Source organism: Lepisma saccharinum, chromosome 7 (assembly GCF_977018435.1).
Source record: "Lepisma saccharinum chromosome 7, izLepSacc3.1, whole genome shotgun sequence".
NCBI lineage: Eukaryota > Metazoa > Arthropoda > Insecta > Zygentoma > Lepismatidae > Lepisma > Lepisma saccharinum.
Genome location: NC_139235.1, coordinates 57,766,466 through 57,783,454, shown reverse-complemented (window position 1 = coordinate 57,783,454; position 16,989 = coordinate 57,766,466). Strand labels below are relative to the sequence as shown.

General features: G+C 38.0%; 1 protein-coding gene across 1 annotated transcript; it reads left to right on the top strand.

Moving 5' to 3' along the window:
• Positions 1–1,370: 1,370 nt before the first annotated feature.
• On the top strand, positions 1,371–16,607 carry LOC145990232 (zinc metalloproteinase nas-13-like). Its single transcript, XM_083125906.1, has 5 exons — positions 1,371–1,504; positions 1,932–2,111; positions 5,423–5,725; positions 13,780–13,913; positions 16,488–16,607. The coding sequence occupies exons 1-5, from the start codon at positions 1,387–1,389 to the stop codon at positions 16,566–16,568; spliced, it is 816 nt and encodes a 271-aa protein (XP_082982032.1). The 5' UTR covers positions 1,371–1,386; the 3' UTR covers positions 16,569–16,607.
• Positions 16,608–16,989: the final 382 nt, after the last annotated feature.

Genomic DNA, 16,989 nt, shown 5'->3' with positions numbered 1-16,989 from the left:
TATTTATGGATATCTTTATGTTTAAAAGTGGTACTTTTCACAATTAAATTCTTTGAGGTTGCAAAAGTAATCAATCTTATACCATTATCATTACTTAATTCATGAAGACTTTCTTTACCAATCGTGGATTTAAATGTCTCTTCTTTGCCAATCTGTGCATTTCAGTCACCTAACAAAATTTTCATATCATACTGAGAAAATTTATCAAAGACCTGTTCTAACTCTGCATAAAAATCATCTTTAGTATTATCATCATGTATGTTTATTAACATAATTTTACACCACCTACCCTGTAAAACTGCATATGATATCCTATCATAAATAATTCTATTATTTATGAAAAAGTCTGTCCAACATTATGATTTTCAGTACCACCATAGAAAAAAGGATAATTTTTTTGTTTTACAATTACCTTCTCCTGGCCACCTAACTTCCTGGACAGTTACTACATCTAATGTATACTTAACTATCTCATTAACTGTACACTGAAATGCCCCAGGCCGTTAAAGTTTCAGAACATTCCAGGTGCCTAATTTAATATCCTTATTCCTAATGTAGATCTTATCCTTAGTCCAGGGGCCTCCCGAAGGAGTCCCCACCCGGAGATCCGAATGGGGGACTATTTTACCTCCGGAATATTTTACCTTGGGAACATCCATGGCCTCATGTTGCTGTTTCTTGACATGTCTTTTTACAGTGCAGATTCTCAGTAATTGAAATTAATTTTAACGATCGTCGCTCGCTCCTCCGTTGTGTAGTACTCCATATTGACTAACCGAAACGTGTTTGCTACAACATGTGACCCCGCAGAATGCTGGCAACCTTGCGGAAAAAATGGAGCACAATTTAAATCCTGCGTTAATTTTGGGACATGAAGTTTTCATTGCTATGAAGTGTGACTGTATATTTATGTAGTAAAATTTTAAAATGAACGACATATCTAATTGTGTTCGTTCTGTTAAATTACTTATATAATTGGATTAAATATAATTGGTCGCAAAATACACAGTTCTAGTGACTTTTGTTCTCTGGCCGCGAGAGATAAGTGTTTTTGTGAAGAAACTGACCTAAATAACCACATTGTTTCAAAATAATGCAAGGTCATATACATGTATGACAGCCCTTCAATGAAGTCTGATCAATTGAATATTATCCTTTAAAAAAATCATATTTTTTTAGTTAACAGATAAAGCCAATCAGCCTCGAATTTGTTTTGGTCTCTCAAGAAGGTACTTAGCGAAGTACTTATGAAAGCCCATTTTTGCGCTGTAGTATCCAAATCTTTTAACCTTCCTTCAGATATGACTTTCAAAGAATTAGTATAAATAAGATAGAGATGCTTCTAGGGCTTTACTGAATGTTTTGGAAGCAGTAAGTTCGAAGACAATGAAAGTTCTCATTCTGTGCGTTCTGCTGTCGGTGGCTGCAGCCATACCACTGGCTGTCCCTCCACCCCCTCGCCACAGGGGGATCTTCAACGCCACCTTCAACCCCGAAGTTATTGGTGAGTGAAACATCATGTCTTTGATGAGCTAAGGGACAAACATGTAACCTTGCAATGTTCGAATCTGTATCTCAAGTTTTTGTCACCGTTCGGCGGCCAATGTTCACACACGACAGTGTGTTTTAAATATGCTGCAGGATTGTGAACAATGAAATATTGTTTTTTTTTGTGTGTTTTTTTACGCAGATTTAAATTTTGTTCTGCCCATACTGCTGAATGACGTGTGATTTTTTTCATTTCTAAGTCTTCCTTTAATAATTTTAAAGTCATTCTATGGGTCATCTTTTGAGATTCTTTAGGTTATCAGCTTCCGAGCCCAACTTACCAATAATCATTCACATATTGACTAGACACTGATCTATGTTTCCCACATTGTTAAAAGGTACAAAAACAAGTAAACAACAATGCACCCTTCCTTGCATTTCAGCCAAGCAGGTGAAGAACTGGACGCCAGAGCAAAAGGGCTCAGCATGGCAACTGAGCGGTCACTTCGAGGGAGACATCGTTCTGACTCCTGCTCAGAAACTTTCCATGAAGAATGGCATCTTGGGGGACCAGTTCCGCTGGCCAGATAGGACTGTTCCCTACTATATCGACACCGTCTTCAGTGAGTATAAGTTTCTGCTTCTTTTAGAAACTTTTCAATGATTATGCAAATACTTTTCGTAACTGACTGTAACGGTTCCGTCTATCCTCACAATATGATTATATATATATTTTTTAAATTATTAATTTCATGTTAGTCAATTAATTTTCTATTAAGAGATCAAACTTTGTACAGGATGTCCACATGAAATCTCCCTGATTTCAAATTATAATTGTGAGGAAACTACTCAACATAGGGCCTTCCAGCATTTTGTAAAGCATCTCAACAAGTTATTTTTTTTTTTTAAATTTTAGGTGCTATGTAATTACCAACGACCATAACAGCACAAGGGAGACCGCAGTGCGGGGTGTGGTATGCGGAAACGAAATCGCTAATTTCAGTCCAAATTCATTTCAGACGTTCCATTGAACGGGGACCACCAGACGTAAAGACATTTAAGGCGTGGCATGATAATCTTCTAGCCACTTAGAGTGTTAACTGAGAGTCAGGGACTGGCAGAAAAGGCACATTTGATGAAACTGTAGAGGTGATCAGGAAGGCCTTCGAGAGAGGCCCGTCAAAGTCGGTTCGCAGAGCATCACGGTAGCTGAGCATTCCACGCTCAAAGTTCACAAGATGCTGCATAAACGTTCGTCTGTATTCATTAAAAGGAGAATTGAGAATACCATCAACTTCACCAACCCTGATATGCTAGATTGCTAGTGCGCACTTGGGTCGAGATCAGACATTTTGAGGGTTAAGAATGGAGCCGCACTAAATTGAAAAAAAAAAAGATAGAGTTGCTTTGCATGATGCCGCAAACTGCAAGGCTCTATACCGAGTATTTTCCCTCACAATTGTAATTTGAAATCAAGGAGGTTTCATGTAGACACCCTGTAAAATAATAACTTTTCTACAACGTAAATTACATTTTATGGTATTCACTTTCGCTAATATTTGGAATCCTGATGTTGCTATAGCAACGAAAACCAGAAATTATAAAAAGTAGCAGTGTGTGTAACGAGCGGAATAAAGCAAGAGTAAACTGCATCTTGCGTTGCTATTTTCTTTATAAATAAACCCACACAAGTAATATATTAATCTTCGTGTTATTTCTCAAGTTTTTTATGAAATATTTCGAATTTGTGCAAATGATTAGCAACGTATGGTTTCAATATAATTGGTGGTCCCGCATCATGGCCGTCATCAGCACGAACGCGAATGATGAGTTTTGATTAGGTGTTCACTTACATCTTGATCTTGTAAATTTAGTTTGTGCATACATTTTTACCACGTACGAATCAAGTAATCCTTGCAATCAGAGATCCAAAACAAGTCTTAAAGCTAGATCTATCAATTTTGGTGATGAAACACCAAACATGAATAATGCCAAGAATATGGTGAAATGCTCTAAAGATTCCGATAAGGAAAGTATAGGCTAGGTATTGTTGGCACAGGCTTCTTGCAAGTATTGATGCCATTCTCCTGCATTTTTGCTCGAACCACCTGGATGATGACTCCAAATCGCTGTCTTACCTTGGTAAATATGTTTTAGAGCAATTAACAAAATGGTGTTCATTTCAACCAGAGGCGTATATTCGGGGCTATCTAGGCTATCTGCGAAGCCCAGACTCAGTGAATAAAATACAATATATATATGTGCATAAAATTGTTCATTTCAATAAGAAGATGAACCTGATTTCTTAGAGGAGTTGGAAACATTGCCCGCTTTCTTTGAATTCGCGAGACGCCTGGCCCAGTGCCGGCGGGCAACACCACGGGGGTCACCGTGGTCAAGCTTGACAGGATCCCGATCAATGTTGCAAACCAATTTTTCCCAGCATGTAATTTCACCAGGAATGGGGAATTTGGAAGCCAAATTATCACAGCAAGGGGAAAGTGTGTCAAATGCAGGAACAAGAACATCATTGAACGCTTGCAGAGGAGTTCAAAAAGAGGTCGTTGACCTTCAAACAACTAGAGATACAGTGGGGAGTAGAAAATTGTTGGCTGAGCGGGAATGGTTTATGAGTGATTCTGCAAATTACCGAAATGAAGAACCAGTTCTAGTCTAGATCGCGTCGAGTGGTCTTGGTGCGTGGAATTTATTTAGAGGCAGCGTGTGAATACAGTAGTAAGTGGAATGTATTTTTGTGAATGATGTGTGCTGTGTTTGGTAATGAACTGAAATGAGAGACGACATTAACAAGCTGTCTATTCGGCTTACGAATAACGATAGGCCTAAGCTCCAAATCGTTGTGGATTTCTCTTGTATGTTCACTTTATGAATAGATAAGCTAATGGGGATCGGACCTACAGTTAAAGTGGTATTCAAACCACCATGTATCGAACCCGGGACCCCTTAGTTTCAAGGCAACGACTGCGCCAACAAGGAGTACCCGAACTTAAAATCGTGAAAATAGGTAGATTGAAATTTTATTTTTATTCTCGTATATAGGCCTACATAATATTTCACAATATGGGCCTCTTATTTATGCAAATAAGAATGAAATTTTAAATCCTTGCCTTGTAATCAAGGGATCCCGGTTCGATACTCGGTGAAGGCACATGGCACAGTGGTTCGGGTCCCACTTTAAACCGTAGGTCCAGTCCGGATTAGCCTTACTGTGCTTAAAGTGGACTTAAAACACCAACTCTTAAAATCCTTTCCTTACTGACAGTGTACATCTCCATGTTTTATTTATGAGGTATATATTTTTAATCACAGAGTCACATCACTTCAACCCGCCACCCCAAATGAGTTAAGAAAACAAAAACACCGCCACCAGCAAATTTTTGTCCATTCGAACACTATGATATGGTGCGATAGCCCAGGTTCTTAACCCAGTATACGCCACTGATTTCAACCCCTTACATACACAACAGCAGTCGTTGCACGGACCACTTTTGGTACTCCACACATCGATATGGGCCCGAACTGACAATGCTCACCGTCTAACCACATATGCATTGTGCTATCATATCGTCCTGACAGTGTTGCCACTTTTAGATTTACAACCCACGTATTATGATAAGTATGTATTAAACATGTCGATGTTATAAATTATTTATCAGATATTTCAACAAATTCGTGCAGGCTATTGATCCAAATAACTTTGTAGGATTAAAGCAAATGTAATTCAAAATTGCTTTTAAGTAGAGGCTCCGTTGTGATGTTAAATATTATTTTTAATTAAGGTAATTTATGCACACCGAAATTAATAAAACTCTGACTACAAATATATTTTGGATTCCTGTAGTTACTTTCTTTCTTAAAATGTGTACACATTTTCCTCTCATTACTGTTTTTATGATTTTGATTACTCTCTCAGGCGAAGACCAAAGGAACGTGATCCTGGGGGCCTTCGATGAGTACCACCAGAAGACGTGCATCCGGTTCAGGCCCTACCAGAACGGAGACGCCAGCTACGTGTACATCACAGGAGAAAACACCGGCTGCTGGTCCTACGTGGGGAGGCAGGACGGCGGGCAGTACGTGAACCTCCAGCTGAACGGCTGCGTGTGGCACGGTCATGCCATCCACGAGCATCTCCACGCTCTGGGATTCTACCACATGCAGAGCGCCACCGAGAGGGACGACTGGGTGGTCATCCACTGGGAGAACATCGAGTCCGGTTAGTGGCTACAATTTCATCAATTTATTCACTAATATCCGCTACCCTTAGGCGTAGGGATGTGACGACCACATCGCCCAGTGGCTTGTTCACTGCAGTTAGTCAACCAACAGAGTGAAATGGTCAACATTTTGCTCTGTTGGTATTTATTGAGCTGTCCTGTCACAGCTCTATAAGCATCCCACAATTGGCAGAGGTGGGTTATGGCTGATGGACTACTATGTGGTCCTCCCAGCCTAGATCCGAGAGATCCACTGACCAACGATAGGTGCTGTCTTCAATTCATATTGGGGGTTAGGCGTAGAGCTGACAACTCTGCAATGTAAATTATTATGTCAAGAAACAGCAACATGAGGCCTTGGTTGTTCTTAAGGTAAAATATTTCGGCACGAATAGGAGTGGAAAGAGGAGTTTACAGGATTTGTTTTGGGAAACCTGATGGTAAGAGATGTGTAGGAAGGTTAAGACGAAGATGGAGGGATAATGTTGAGACGGACCTAAAGGAAATGGGTAGGGATGGAAAAGATTGGATTGATCTTGCCCAGGACAGGGACAGATGGAAGGGTTGATGCAGCCATAAACCGTCAGGTTTAGGAAAGCTAGGGAGTTAGTTATTTAGTTAATTAGTTACTTACTTAATATCCGCTAGAGTTTGATTCAATATTTCTTCAAAAATTTGATAATAAGCAACACCGATAGAGATCAAGCTAAAAGATATGCCACTGAGTTGCCACCAAAAGTGGTACGGTGTAACACCGTAACTGGTGTAGCACAACACCTAATCGAGTGTTACAGACAGGGGCGGCGTCAGAAATTTTCGACCGGGTAGACAGAAGTTGTATATTGATAGATTAGGGTGGGCAGGTATAAATTGATTGGTTGATTTGATTGAATGATTTGGTGTTTTAAGTCCACTTTATGCACAGGAAGGCAGGTATAAATGTAAGGCCATATATATATATATATATATATATATATATATATATATATATATATATATATATATATATATAGGCAACACTCCCGATTTTCCTTCACTTCTTTTCCTTTTCCTTTTCAGCTTTTCTCTTTTACTCCCTAATGCCTTCTTATATCTTTCTTTCTCAGCTTGTTACCTCTTTCTCCTTTCACTTTCTCTCGTTCCATTCTTCAAATGTTTCTCTTAACTGCCATCCACACAAACATCACATGTATATGTGTGTGTGTGTGTGTGTGTGTGTGTGTGTGTGTGTGTGTGTGTGTGTTTGGTGTCTTCCCTCTTTCTTTTCTAATCTATTCTCGCATCTTGTTCCACTCCTTTATCTCCGATGAACACAAATATTTCAAGGAAGTGCGCAGCCATATATTCTAATCACATTCTTTCCTTCATGTCAATGTAGTGAAATAAATGTGAATTGGTTCCATAACATTTTGTCCTTCAAGTGCAAAAATACAAGGCACATACCTACTCCATTTTATATATTAGGCGACAGTAATAGAAATTGTGATGGTAGACAAAGGTGAAGGATTAAATTACTTTATCGTAATTTAAAAATTTAAATGCATGTTCCTGATCATATTATTTTCATCATATGAGTTTTTAACTGAAAGTTGGGGGTTAATGATCACTTTTCTTGGCTTACAAGGTTATTACAACTGATAAATGTATCTGAATATTTGAAGTTAGGGCAATCGGGTGCCGGGGGCAAGGACAGTTTACTTTTTTGGTAGAAAAGTCTTAGCATTAAGAGGCCATAGTGCGGGTGCAACAAGTGGCAAAATGTGGCGGGTGAACTTCCCCCTCCTCCTCCAAATCGCGGCCACTGGATATTTGGATTAAAATTAATGTCTTATTGGGAATGTAAACACACACGGAAAAAAACAATTCTTTGTTCCTTCTGCATAAAGTATTCCCAGGCTTATGAAAGGCTATTTTGACAAAATATCGTCCAAAAGTAATAATCAAGTAACATTGAAAAATTTGTTAGCTAAGTTGTAATTCGTTTTCTAAAGTAAGTTTTCGTTACACACGTATGGTTAGATGAACACATGCATTGAGGTAACAAATAGTTTACATTTTGTAGAATGTGATTTTGGACGAATTCATAGAATTTGATCCCCATACTAGGTAATTCATCTCTTTTTCACAGATGACTTGGGTTGTACGGCGTGATCTTTCCGAAAGCACTCAAATGTCAACCTCTATCCTGCATACCCTGGAAACTTTAATCTTGCAGGCGAACGAGTCTCTGGCACCTAGATCCACAGTCAAAATAATAATTTGGGGGGTTGTATTTTGAATGTCTGCTTGTATTTGTTCCCCACCCCACCCCTTCGTCACTTTCACCTAATCACAATTGAACCTCATCGTCACCATTAGCCAAATTAGCAGAAAAATGACTTCACGTAGAACAAATCAGTCGAATCAGCAACTACTTACTCTTCCAAAAGTGGAGTTTCATTACTTCATACCCCTTCGAAAGTATAGGTTGTAGTTTCAATTTCACATTGTTTCATTCTTGGATCAAGGCAGCTAACTCCGTGAACAATAACGTTGTTTTCCGAAAGTTTCAAATATTTATTTCTGGCAATAGACCCTCTTAAATGAACGCATCTCTTATGGTGATAATATAACACGTTCCCTGTGAGTTTTTTCTGTATATTTTTCCCCAATGGCATAATGTTGTCGCCTTATAGTGAAGAGGTTCTGGTTTCTACTGCCCCCTCCCCTGGTGGAAGCACAATGCACACTGGTTCGGACTTCACTTTCAACTGTAGGTTCAGTCCTGATTAGCCTATCTGAGCATAAAAGTGGATTTAAAAACAAACAAACAATTTTTTCTAATTGATACTTCGTGACACTTTTTTCTTTACTTCATTTGCATCTACAGATTCTGCTGACTTTTCCGGCTGAACCTCTGATGCTTCTACAGTTTAACCCATTCTCATCGTGATTGATTAGTTCTCTTGCGCCCTCAAACAAAGCTTTCCTTCCAACCCCTTCTTCTTTTTAATTCTACGTAAGTTAATCACAAGAAAAATTGCATGATTACGTAACTAATAAGCAAAATTTATGTGCGGAACTAGGATTTTTAAATAGAGTTAGTCACCCATTATCAATTCAATAATTCTGTTGCTTTTTCCAAACCCACATAACTGTTACATCAAAATTAATATACCTACGTATTATAGTGGTTATTGTGATTGTTTCTTATTAGTATTTATTAGTAGAACACATACAAAGTTGTTATTTTGTATACTATGTACATATTTGAAAATAAATATAAATATAAAAATTGTAATGAAATAAAGAAAGATACACTTCTGGAATTTCAATGTAGACCTAATTAAAAAGTCGAAATAATTTATTGTGTTGCTGGAGGAAGCAACGCTAAGGTTTTTATTTGTTTATTTAGAGATTATTTTAATCATACGCAGGCTGGGATTTATATATATGAAGACCTGGAGCTTACAACACCAAGACCCCATCCCAATCCCCTCCACAGTTTCAGTTATAACTTTTCGTGAAGGCCCGGAGCGGCAGCCCTCAAGCTCATCCTGATCTCATCTTGACCATACCCTCCATAATGTTGCGCATCCTAAGCCCAATAGCTACTTCTAATCATAGAATTATTCAGTTGGTCACAGTTTTCTTGTTTCAAGATCTCTAGTAATTCCGTTTGCTTTCTAATGACAAAGTTAAATGAGCTTTTTATGGGATGATGATATGTGAACATTTCTAGTAGGCTATAGATAATATTCATTACTAAAATATACATGTAATGAACACGAGAATACACTTATTTATTGAAACATTCACATATCTCTAAGTATATGTAGTTAGTGAATTTGATTGGGTGGGCAATCGGGTGGGCACAGGAATTTTTGGGTGGGCGCTTGCCCACCCGTGCCCACCCCTGTCGCCTTACAGACCTCCATACTTGGTGTGATGTGATGGTAAATGGTGTAAAAGGACACCAAAAATGGCACTAAACAACACCAATTCCGTATTAACACCAAAAGGGGTGTCCTGATAGCACCACTCTTAGTAACAACTGGGTTGCATATTTTTTAGAGTTCAGAGACAATATTTAGTTCCTTTGAACCGGGTATATTTGATACATTTTTCAGCACTCTTATAGATCAAAAGTATTCAAAGAAAATACACATAAGGTTAATGAAAAATGAGAATTCTTCATATACATGTATTTTGCTAACAAAGAATATGAAATAAAAGTATTATCCATGAACATCATCAGTGACTTAACGACACTGTGCCTAAACATTCCTGAACTTTCCATGCTACCATTGTAAGTAGACATTTTTTTAACCATTACGTGGAAGGAAATTAATGCTTTGTATTCCTGAAAATTACCATGCATTTTGATAGAGAATACTGGGGAAATCCACGAATTCATCATCGATATTCAGGTTAAATAAAATTTTACGTATGTTAATTTCAATGCCTTGTTATTAATCATGTGCAATAAATGCATAAAACCAACTGATGAGGGGCGCCATGTTCTCCTATTGAAAACTTATGCTGCCTAGCTAAGGGACGGAGGTAAATATACAGGGTGATTCAAAAGTCGTGCGACATAGGACAACTCCGTTATTTGTGCAGATACCGAAAAAACGATAGAGGGCATAAGTGTAGGAAATACATTGTTGGAAATCATGAGCGTAATTGTCGCGACAGCAGATGGACCATTTATCAGTCTGCTTGAAATCACAAACAAAAGAAAACAAAATGACTGTCAAAATGGCAAACGGAAAGAAACACAAACAAATCAATGTCATAGCCGTACTCCATTTACGACCGAACAACAAAATTGACAATCGCAATAGCAATAGCAACCGCACGGAGTGGCAAACTGATACAAAGGAACGACCTGAACTGAATGTCTAGCAGCTGCACCGCTGGGACACTACCGGAGGAATTGTTCAAATTGATTGCCATCCTGTTGACGGCACATCCGAATATGGTTCACAGAACTCTTGCGCACATTACGTAACACCATAGGTGTTATTGTTGCACAGGCTCCTCTGATGTTTTCCTGAAGTTCTTGCAGTGTTCGGGGCCTGTTTCTGTACACGAGAGATTTGAGATGGCCAAGAGGAACAAGTCAAGTGGTTTCAAATCTGGTGACCTAGGCGGCCATTCCACGGGACCCCTGCGACCTATCCAACGGCCAGGTAAAACATCATTCAACAATTCGCGAGTTGTTAGTCCGTAATGCGGCGGTGCTCCATCTTGCTGAAAGAAAACCCCCCGTCGTTTTGCTAGGGGTAGATTATCCAAATAGGGCAGGAGTGTCATCTCGAAATGCTCTCGAAATGCTATCAGCTTCAAGGTGTGGCTGCTGCGTTCGTCTTTCAGTAAACCACTCACAGAACTGCACCCGTCTATCGGTGTCATCTCTATGCAGTTCCTGGACAAAATGCACAGGATATGGATGGAAATGATTTCTGGATAGTATCCTGGACACGGATGCTTGACTGATGCCACATTCTTGAGCCACTTTTCGTGTTGACCGTGTTGGACTGACTGTCAGCTTAGCTAGTATGCTAGCTGAGGTTGCATGATCTGTTGCTGTACGTGGCAGCCCAGACCGTCGTTTGTCATGGATACTGCCTGTTGCCTTGAACCGCTCCAGTAAACGACCAATGGTTGCATGCAGTGGCGGTGGTTGATCTGGATGCCGTCTTTGATATTCCTCCGCAGCTTCCCGTAGACTCATCCCTGCAACATGGATAAGAACCATTTCCACCCTTTCCTGAATTGTGTACTGGGACATTGATGATGATTACTGGGGGGGAAAAAAAGAAAAATTCAACATTACGGCCATGATTTAAAACGTATTTTCCAACAATTTTGTTCTTGTTTCCTGCACACAATGAAAATAATACAAATGCAACATCACGGTCATGATTTCAAACATATGTCCAACAATTTTGTCCTCTATAGTTTTTTCGGTATCTGCACAATTAACGGAGTTGTCCTATGTCGCGCGACTTTTGAATCACCCTGTATACACCATTTCCAAATTGGAAATGTATGATGACGGTAGGATGCACATGTAAACTAAGCATGGGGAACTATGGTTGATGTACTTCATTTTGCTTTGCTTTTCTGCCAGTTTTGGTTAAAAGTAAAGGTGAGGATGAATGGTGATAAGATGAAATGAATGAAGGGACAAACACAAACACACACGGACGACACAAAGCGAGCCCCATAGATGATTATACTGGCTGTGAGTCCAGACGCTCGTTAGTCTGCAAAATGCAGACCAAGGTGCACTACGTGGAAAGGAAGTTGACAATTGGTTATACCACGTGGAAAGGTCACCCCTTACACCCCAACATAGAAATTTCAGAGCACATAGCCATTGCCAAATGGAATCTTCACATTATCACTTTACTTTTTACAATTTTTTCTGTTGACCGCATTTTATGAATGATTTGTTATTTTAAGTTAAACTGTTTAACTCAATGCAGACATACTTATTGAATTCCGCATGCATTTATGTAAGTTTTTATAGTGCCTTGATGTTGGACCTCTGCTTAAGTTTATTGTACCTAATGCTTTGTGGATCAGAATCATTCTTGTTGAAAAAAATACAAACACAAATTGTTGCCACTTGTCATCTTAATAATGTTTGTTTCGGATACGCTATAAGACTCTTGACTGCTAAGCAATGCATTAACTTAAGCAAGTTCTTAAAATATGTGTTTATTAATAGACATGGTGGCGTTACTGCGTAGCGTTCCACCGGGCAATGTTATGACTAGGGCTAGGTTATTGATACAAATGCATCTTTTTTTTTGTAATGCAGAAACACTGCATAAGTAGATACAAACGTGTTTTACACGTAATTGAATTAATTGGGATGCCTTTGTTAGGGAATTTGTTTACATTATTTGTCCCTTTTTCGAGTAAAGGTCATTTTGTTTACTTTATAAACAATTTAAGTCATTTTTCTGCCTTTTAAAAGTCATATTATGCATTTTCGTACATTTTGGTGAAAGAAGGGCATTTTACATGCAAATGTAACCCTTTGAAGGAGAGAGGTTCCCGACTCTCGTCTCATTGTCTTCAGCGCAGTTCTGAAGGACTGTGTTTGAAAAAACAAAGACATCCTCTGCAGTATTGTTGACACAATCTGTTGTGTAACAGTTCAGCTCAGACAATGTGATTTCCTCCTCTATCAGTAAATACATTGTCGCCAGACGAATTATTGTTAAAAAACAAGGGTACAAAGTTTTGTGCTCTGTATTGGACATTTTATAAGGAAAGCAATTTGCACTCTATGGAATTGAAAGTGACTTAACAGCAAGTGATAGTGTTCATTTCAAGTAGGCTCCTCTTGTGTGAGTGTAAGTCGAGATAAATTTTTCCGTGTACGTAGTACAAGGCTCTCTAGTCCGAAAATTTGCATATGATTTTTCGTTGTGTACTGCAACTCAGTACTTAAGTGTAAAAGATGGCAAAAAGTGAACTTTCTTACTTGTACTACCATACGCAATGAAAATGTGATAGATGCTGTAACGCTAATTTGTAATTTGAATTAATTTTGGTAGTTTATACATTTGTTTTACAAAATCTTTCAGAATTTTTAGGTCAGTTTTCTAAGTTTATAGGGCATTTTCTTGCATTATTAGGTCATAAATGCATTTTTATAGGTCATTTTATGGCAATTTCAAGGTCATTAAAATCCTAGCCCTAGTTATGACTCTTTGATGATATAAATAGTTGAATGAGAAGACAACACGAAATAATCCAAGATAGAAAAATACCACTAGTTTGAATACAAAAACTTCTTAAATGAGACCATTTAATTACAAGAAAGTAAAAGTCAGAGGAATATTAAAAATGTAGGTACTGAATTGTTATAATATAATTAAGTCTTGTTTCCATATTAAAAACACTAAGATGCTGACCAAGGCAGTTTATTATTTCAGGGTTGAAACGTTACATGATAAGTGTTCTTATATCTTAATAAACTGCCTTGGTGAGCATCTAAGAATTTTTTAATTGTTATTTGTAACCACTTATATATGTTATCTGTTGACAGGCCAGGAGCACAATTTCGATAAATATGGAGCAGATGAAATCACAAGTTATGGAGTTCAATATGATTATGGCAGCATAATGCACTATGACGAATTAGCGTTCTCCAAAAATGGACAGCCCACAATAACACCAATCGTAAGTATAGTTAATTACTTGGCGGATTCAGTGTAATATTTTAACCAGTTCTTCCCGTTTCCGAACCATACGTGTCAGAAGATCGGTAAAATGTGTTATTTGTCATTCACTTGCAGCTTTCGTTGATTTTTGGGCAGTCATTTCCGTAAGATGATAATACCATGAAGGGTGCGACCCAGAGACGAAGCCAGAAGTGGGGCAGGTGGGGCGGGCGCCCTCAGTCAGACGCTTCGCCCACTCACGCGCTCCCCCTGACGTTAATGAAATTTCGAATGAATAGGGTCTTCATTTCTAAGAGTATGGCGATTTTCATCTTTTCTAAGTGGCGTATTCTGCATATCGTTTTCTTGCTTATATAGACCTCGGATTTTTAGGTCCTAAAAAGTGTGCTTTTAGGTTCCTAAAATAGGCTCTAAAAATCCAAAAATAGGTTCTAAAAATCCTAAAATAGGTTCTAAAAATCTTAAATTAGGTTCTAAAAACCTTAAATTAGGTTCTAAAAACCTTAAATTAGTCTCGAAAAATCCTGAAAAAGGTTGCAAAAAGACTTAATTTGGTACAAAATTCCTGAAAAATACTGATTAGATGTAATCGTTGAAAACAAAATTTCACTAGAACCGTAATAACCAAATATTAATTTTCAAAAGAAATTTTCATTTCTTTATATCATTTTGAAAACTATCTACAAATTATTATAATGCTGCACTTGTGCTATTAGAAAAAGTTACTTGTTGATATGAAAAATGAATTACGTATGTATAATTTGCTGTACAATATCAGGGTGGCTACTCACTTGGAATTCCTTAAATTCCGGGAATTACACGTGAATTATTGGCACCGGAAATTATGCATAAATTATTGGCTCTGGAAATTATTCATGAATTTTGGCAAGACATGGAATAAGGTACAAGCGGATGTTTTCTCTATTCCATTTTTTTCTCCGTAGACGTGAAGAAATGCAACTTTTATTACTCCCTGTCCCATTAAATTCATACATGTTTAAAAATGCCCTGAGGCAAGTTTCTCTCAGTTTAGCATTTATTTCATTCATTTTTTGAGGATGAAAAAGAAAGCTACACAGAAAACAAAACATTTTTTTTTCAATCCGTTTACTTTGTTAGTATCTTTTACAGAACAATCTATCTGACAAACGGAAAATTATTACAAAATAATATATCTTCAAGTAAATTTTTTGTTACATTGGAATCATTCAAACACTTTATATTGTCAATATTTCTGTGTATGGAAGGGAGGGTGAGTCTGTAATACATAGGATTGGAATAGACAAAACATCTGCTTGTATCCTTGAATTTTTGGAAAGTTCACCTTGAAAACCAGGAATTATACTTGAATTTTATCATGGTCCTAGTGACCACCATGGATCTTTTTGCGTTATCCACACTCAAACTCCACCTTTGTCTGTGAGGATCATTTCAAGTGCTGAAAATTATCTTTCAACAGAAACATAGTCAGTAGTGCTAATTTGAATGCTGAAATATTACTTTGCAAGGCGTGAATGCCAAAAAGGACCAAACTGACGCGAAAGTGAGCAAGGCCGCACAGATCAGAAGTTTGCACTTGGGACTGTGCAGGCAGTAGAGACGATTGGGTGCCAAATTGAGAAAGGGGAGGAGGGGAGGGCAAGGACAGTTTACTTTATCTTAGTAGGCAAGGCTTATCATTAAGAGTTTATAGTGCAGGGGTATAAAGTAGGGTAAACTGTCCCCTTTCGCCGCCACTGTCTGCAGGTAACAGTGACGTCAGACATTTTTGTTTTGTTTAAATTTTCGATAAATATCATATACTTGGAGGGAGGGAAATCGACAGAAAACATGTTTCAAACACGCCAGTCATTGAATTATTTCGCCACCAAACCTAGTAAATACCTCTGTGAGATATAAAAATCCTGTAAAACCTAAAACAAATATCAAAACCTAAAAAAAGGTTTATTTTAGGCACAAAAACCTAAAATAGGTTCTAACAAGCAAAACAGGTTATTTTAGGCACTATAAAACTTAGTCAGTTGTTTAGTTCTTTTATGAAACGCCGATATAACTTGCTATTTCTTATTTACCTGCAAAGGAAAAAATAGATCAAAAACCTAAAATCCGCGGTCTACTTAGAATACCAACTTGACTAACAAAAATTAATTCTGTTTAGTGTGTGTATATATATATATATATATATATATATATATATATATTGTGTGTGACTTTAATTCAAAATGTCTGTCTGCAAATTCCGAAATAGGCCTCTAGAAGTGACGCAGTAGTAGTAATGTAGTAATGTCTGTATTCCATCTACAAGCCACATTTTTCACTTGTCGTATTCCACTGACGTAGGCAGCCCCAACTAGTTTTGGCTTACAACTTTTTAGTGACACGTTTCCGGACCGGGGTTCCTCAACTCACATTGGTACTTGGGTCACTCTGCATCCACCCTGCAAGTTTGATTCAAGGTCACGGAAACACCCTGTTATAAATATATATCTTCAATTTGCAATTATCAGTAACTCTTCATAGTGTCGCAAATTTGTGGTGCTAAAATATAATATTCCTCTTTTCCTCTTTGCAGCAAACTGGAGCAGAAATTGGACAAATCGAATACCTGAGTGACAGAGACATCCAGAAGCTTCATCTCATGTACGGATGCTAGTGATTCAGTCACTGCTTGTGTTTATTCAAATTAATAAATACATATTACAAAAAACTCTTCAAACTCGTTCATTTTTTCCTTCCATGACTGAAAAATCAACAATCATAGGGGATGAAATATGAGGAAAAATCTGTGGACTTTGAGTACAAGCGAACGGAAAGAAGGGTGAAGTTTACATCTGCCTTCTGGAAGTGGTAGATGACGTGGAATTTGGGTACATGCTCTCTCCCTCCCCACACCTTCCCGGAGGACAAGTAAGTCATTTGCCACATATCATTCTCAAAGCCTTCCCTTCACTCTTTATCCACACTATTAACTGGCATTTGTGTAGTTCTATACTCTATCCTGGTGTATATCTGGAGCAAAGTAGGGATGGCCAAACGGATCCGGATCCGGATCCGGGTCTGAAAGTTTCGTATCT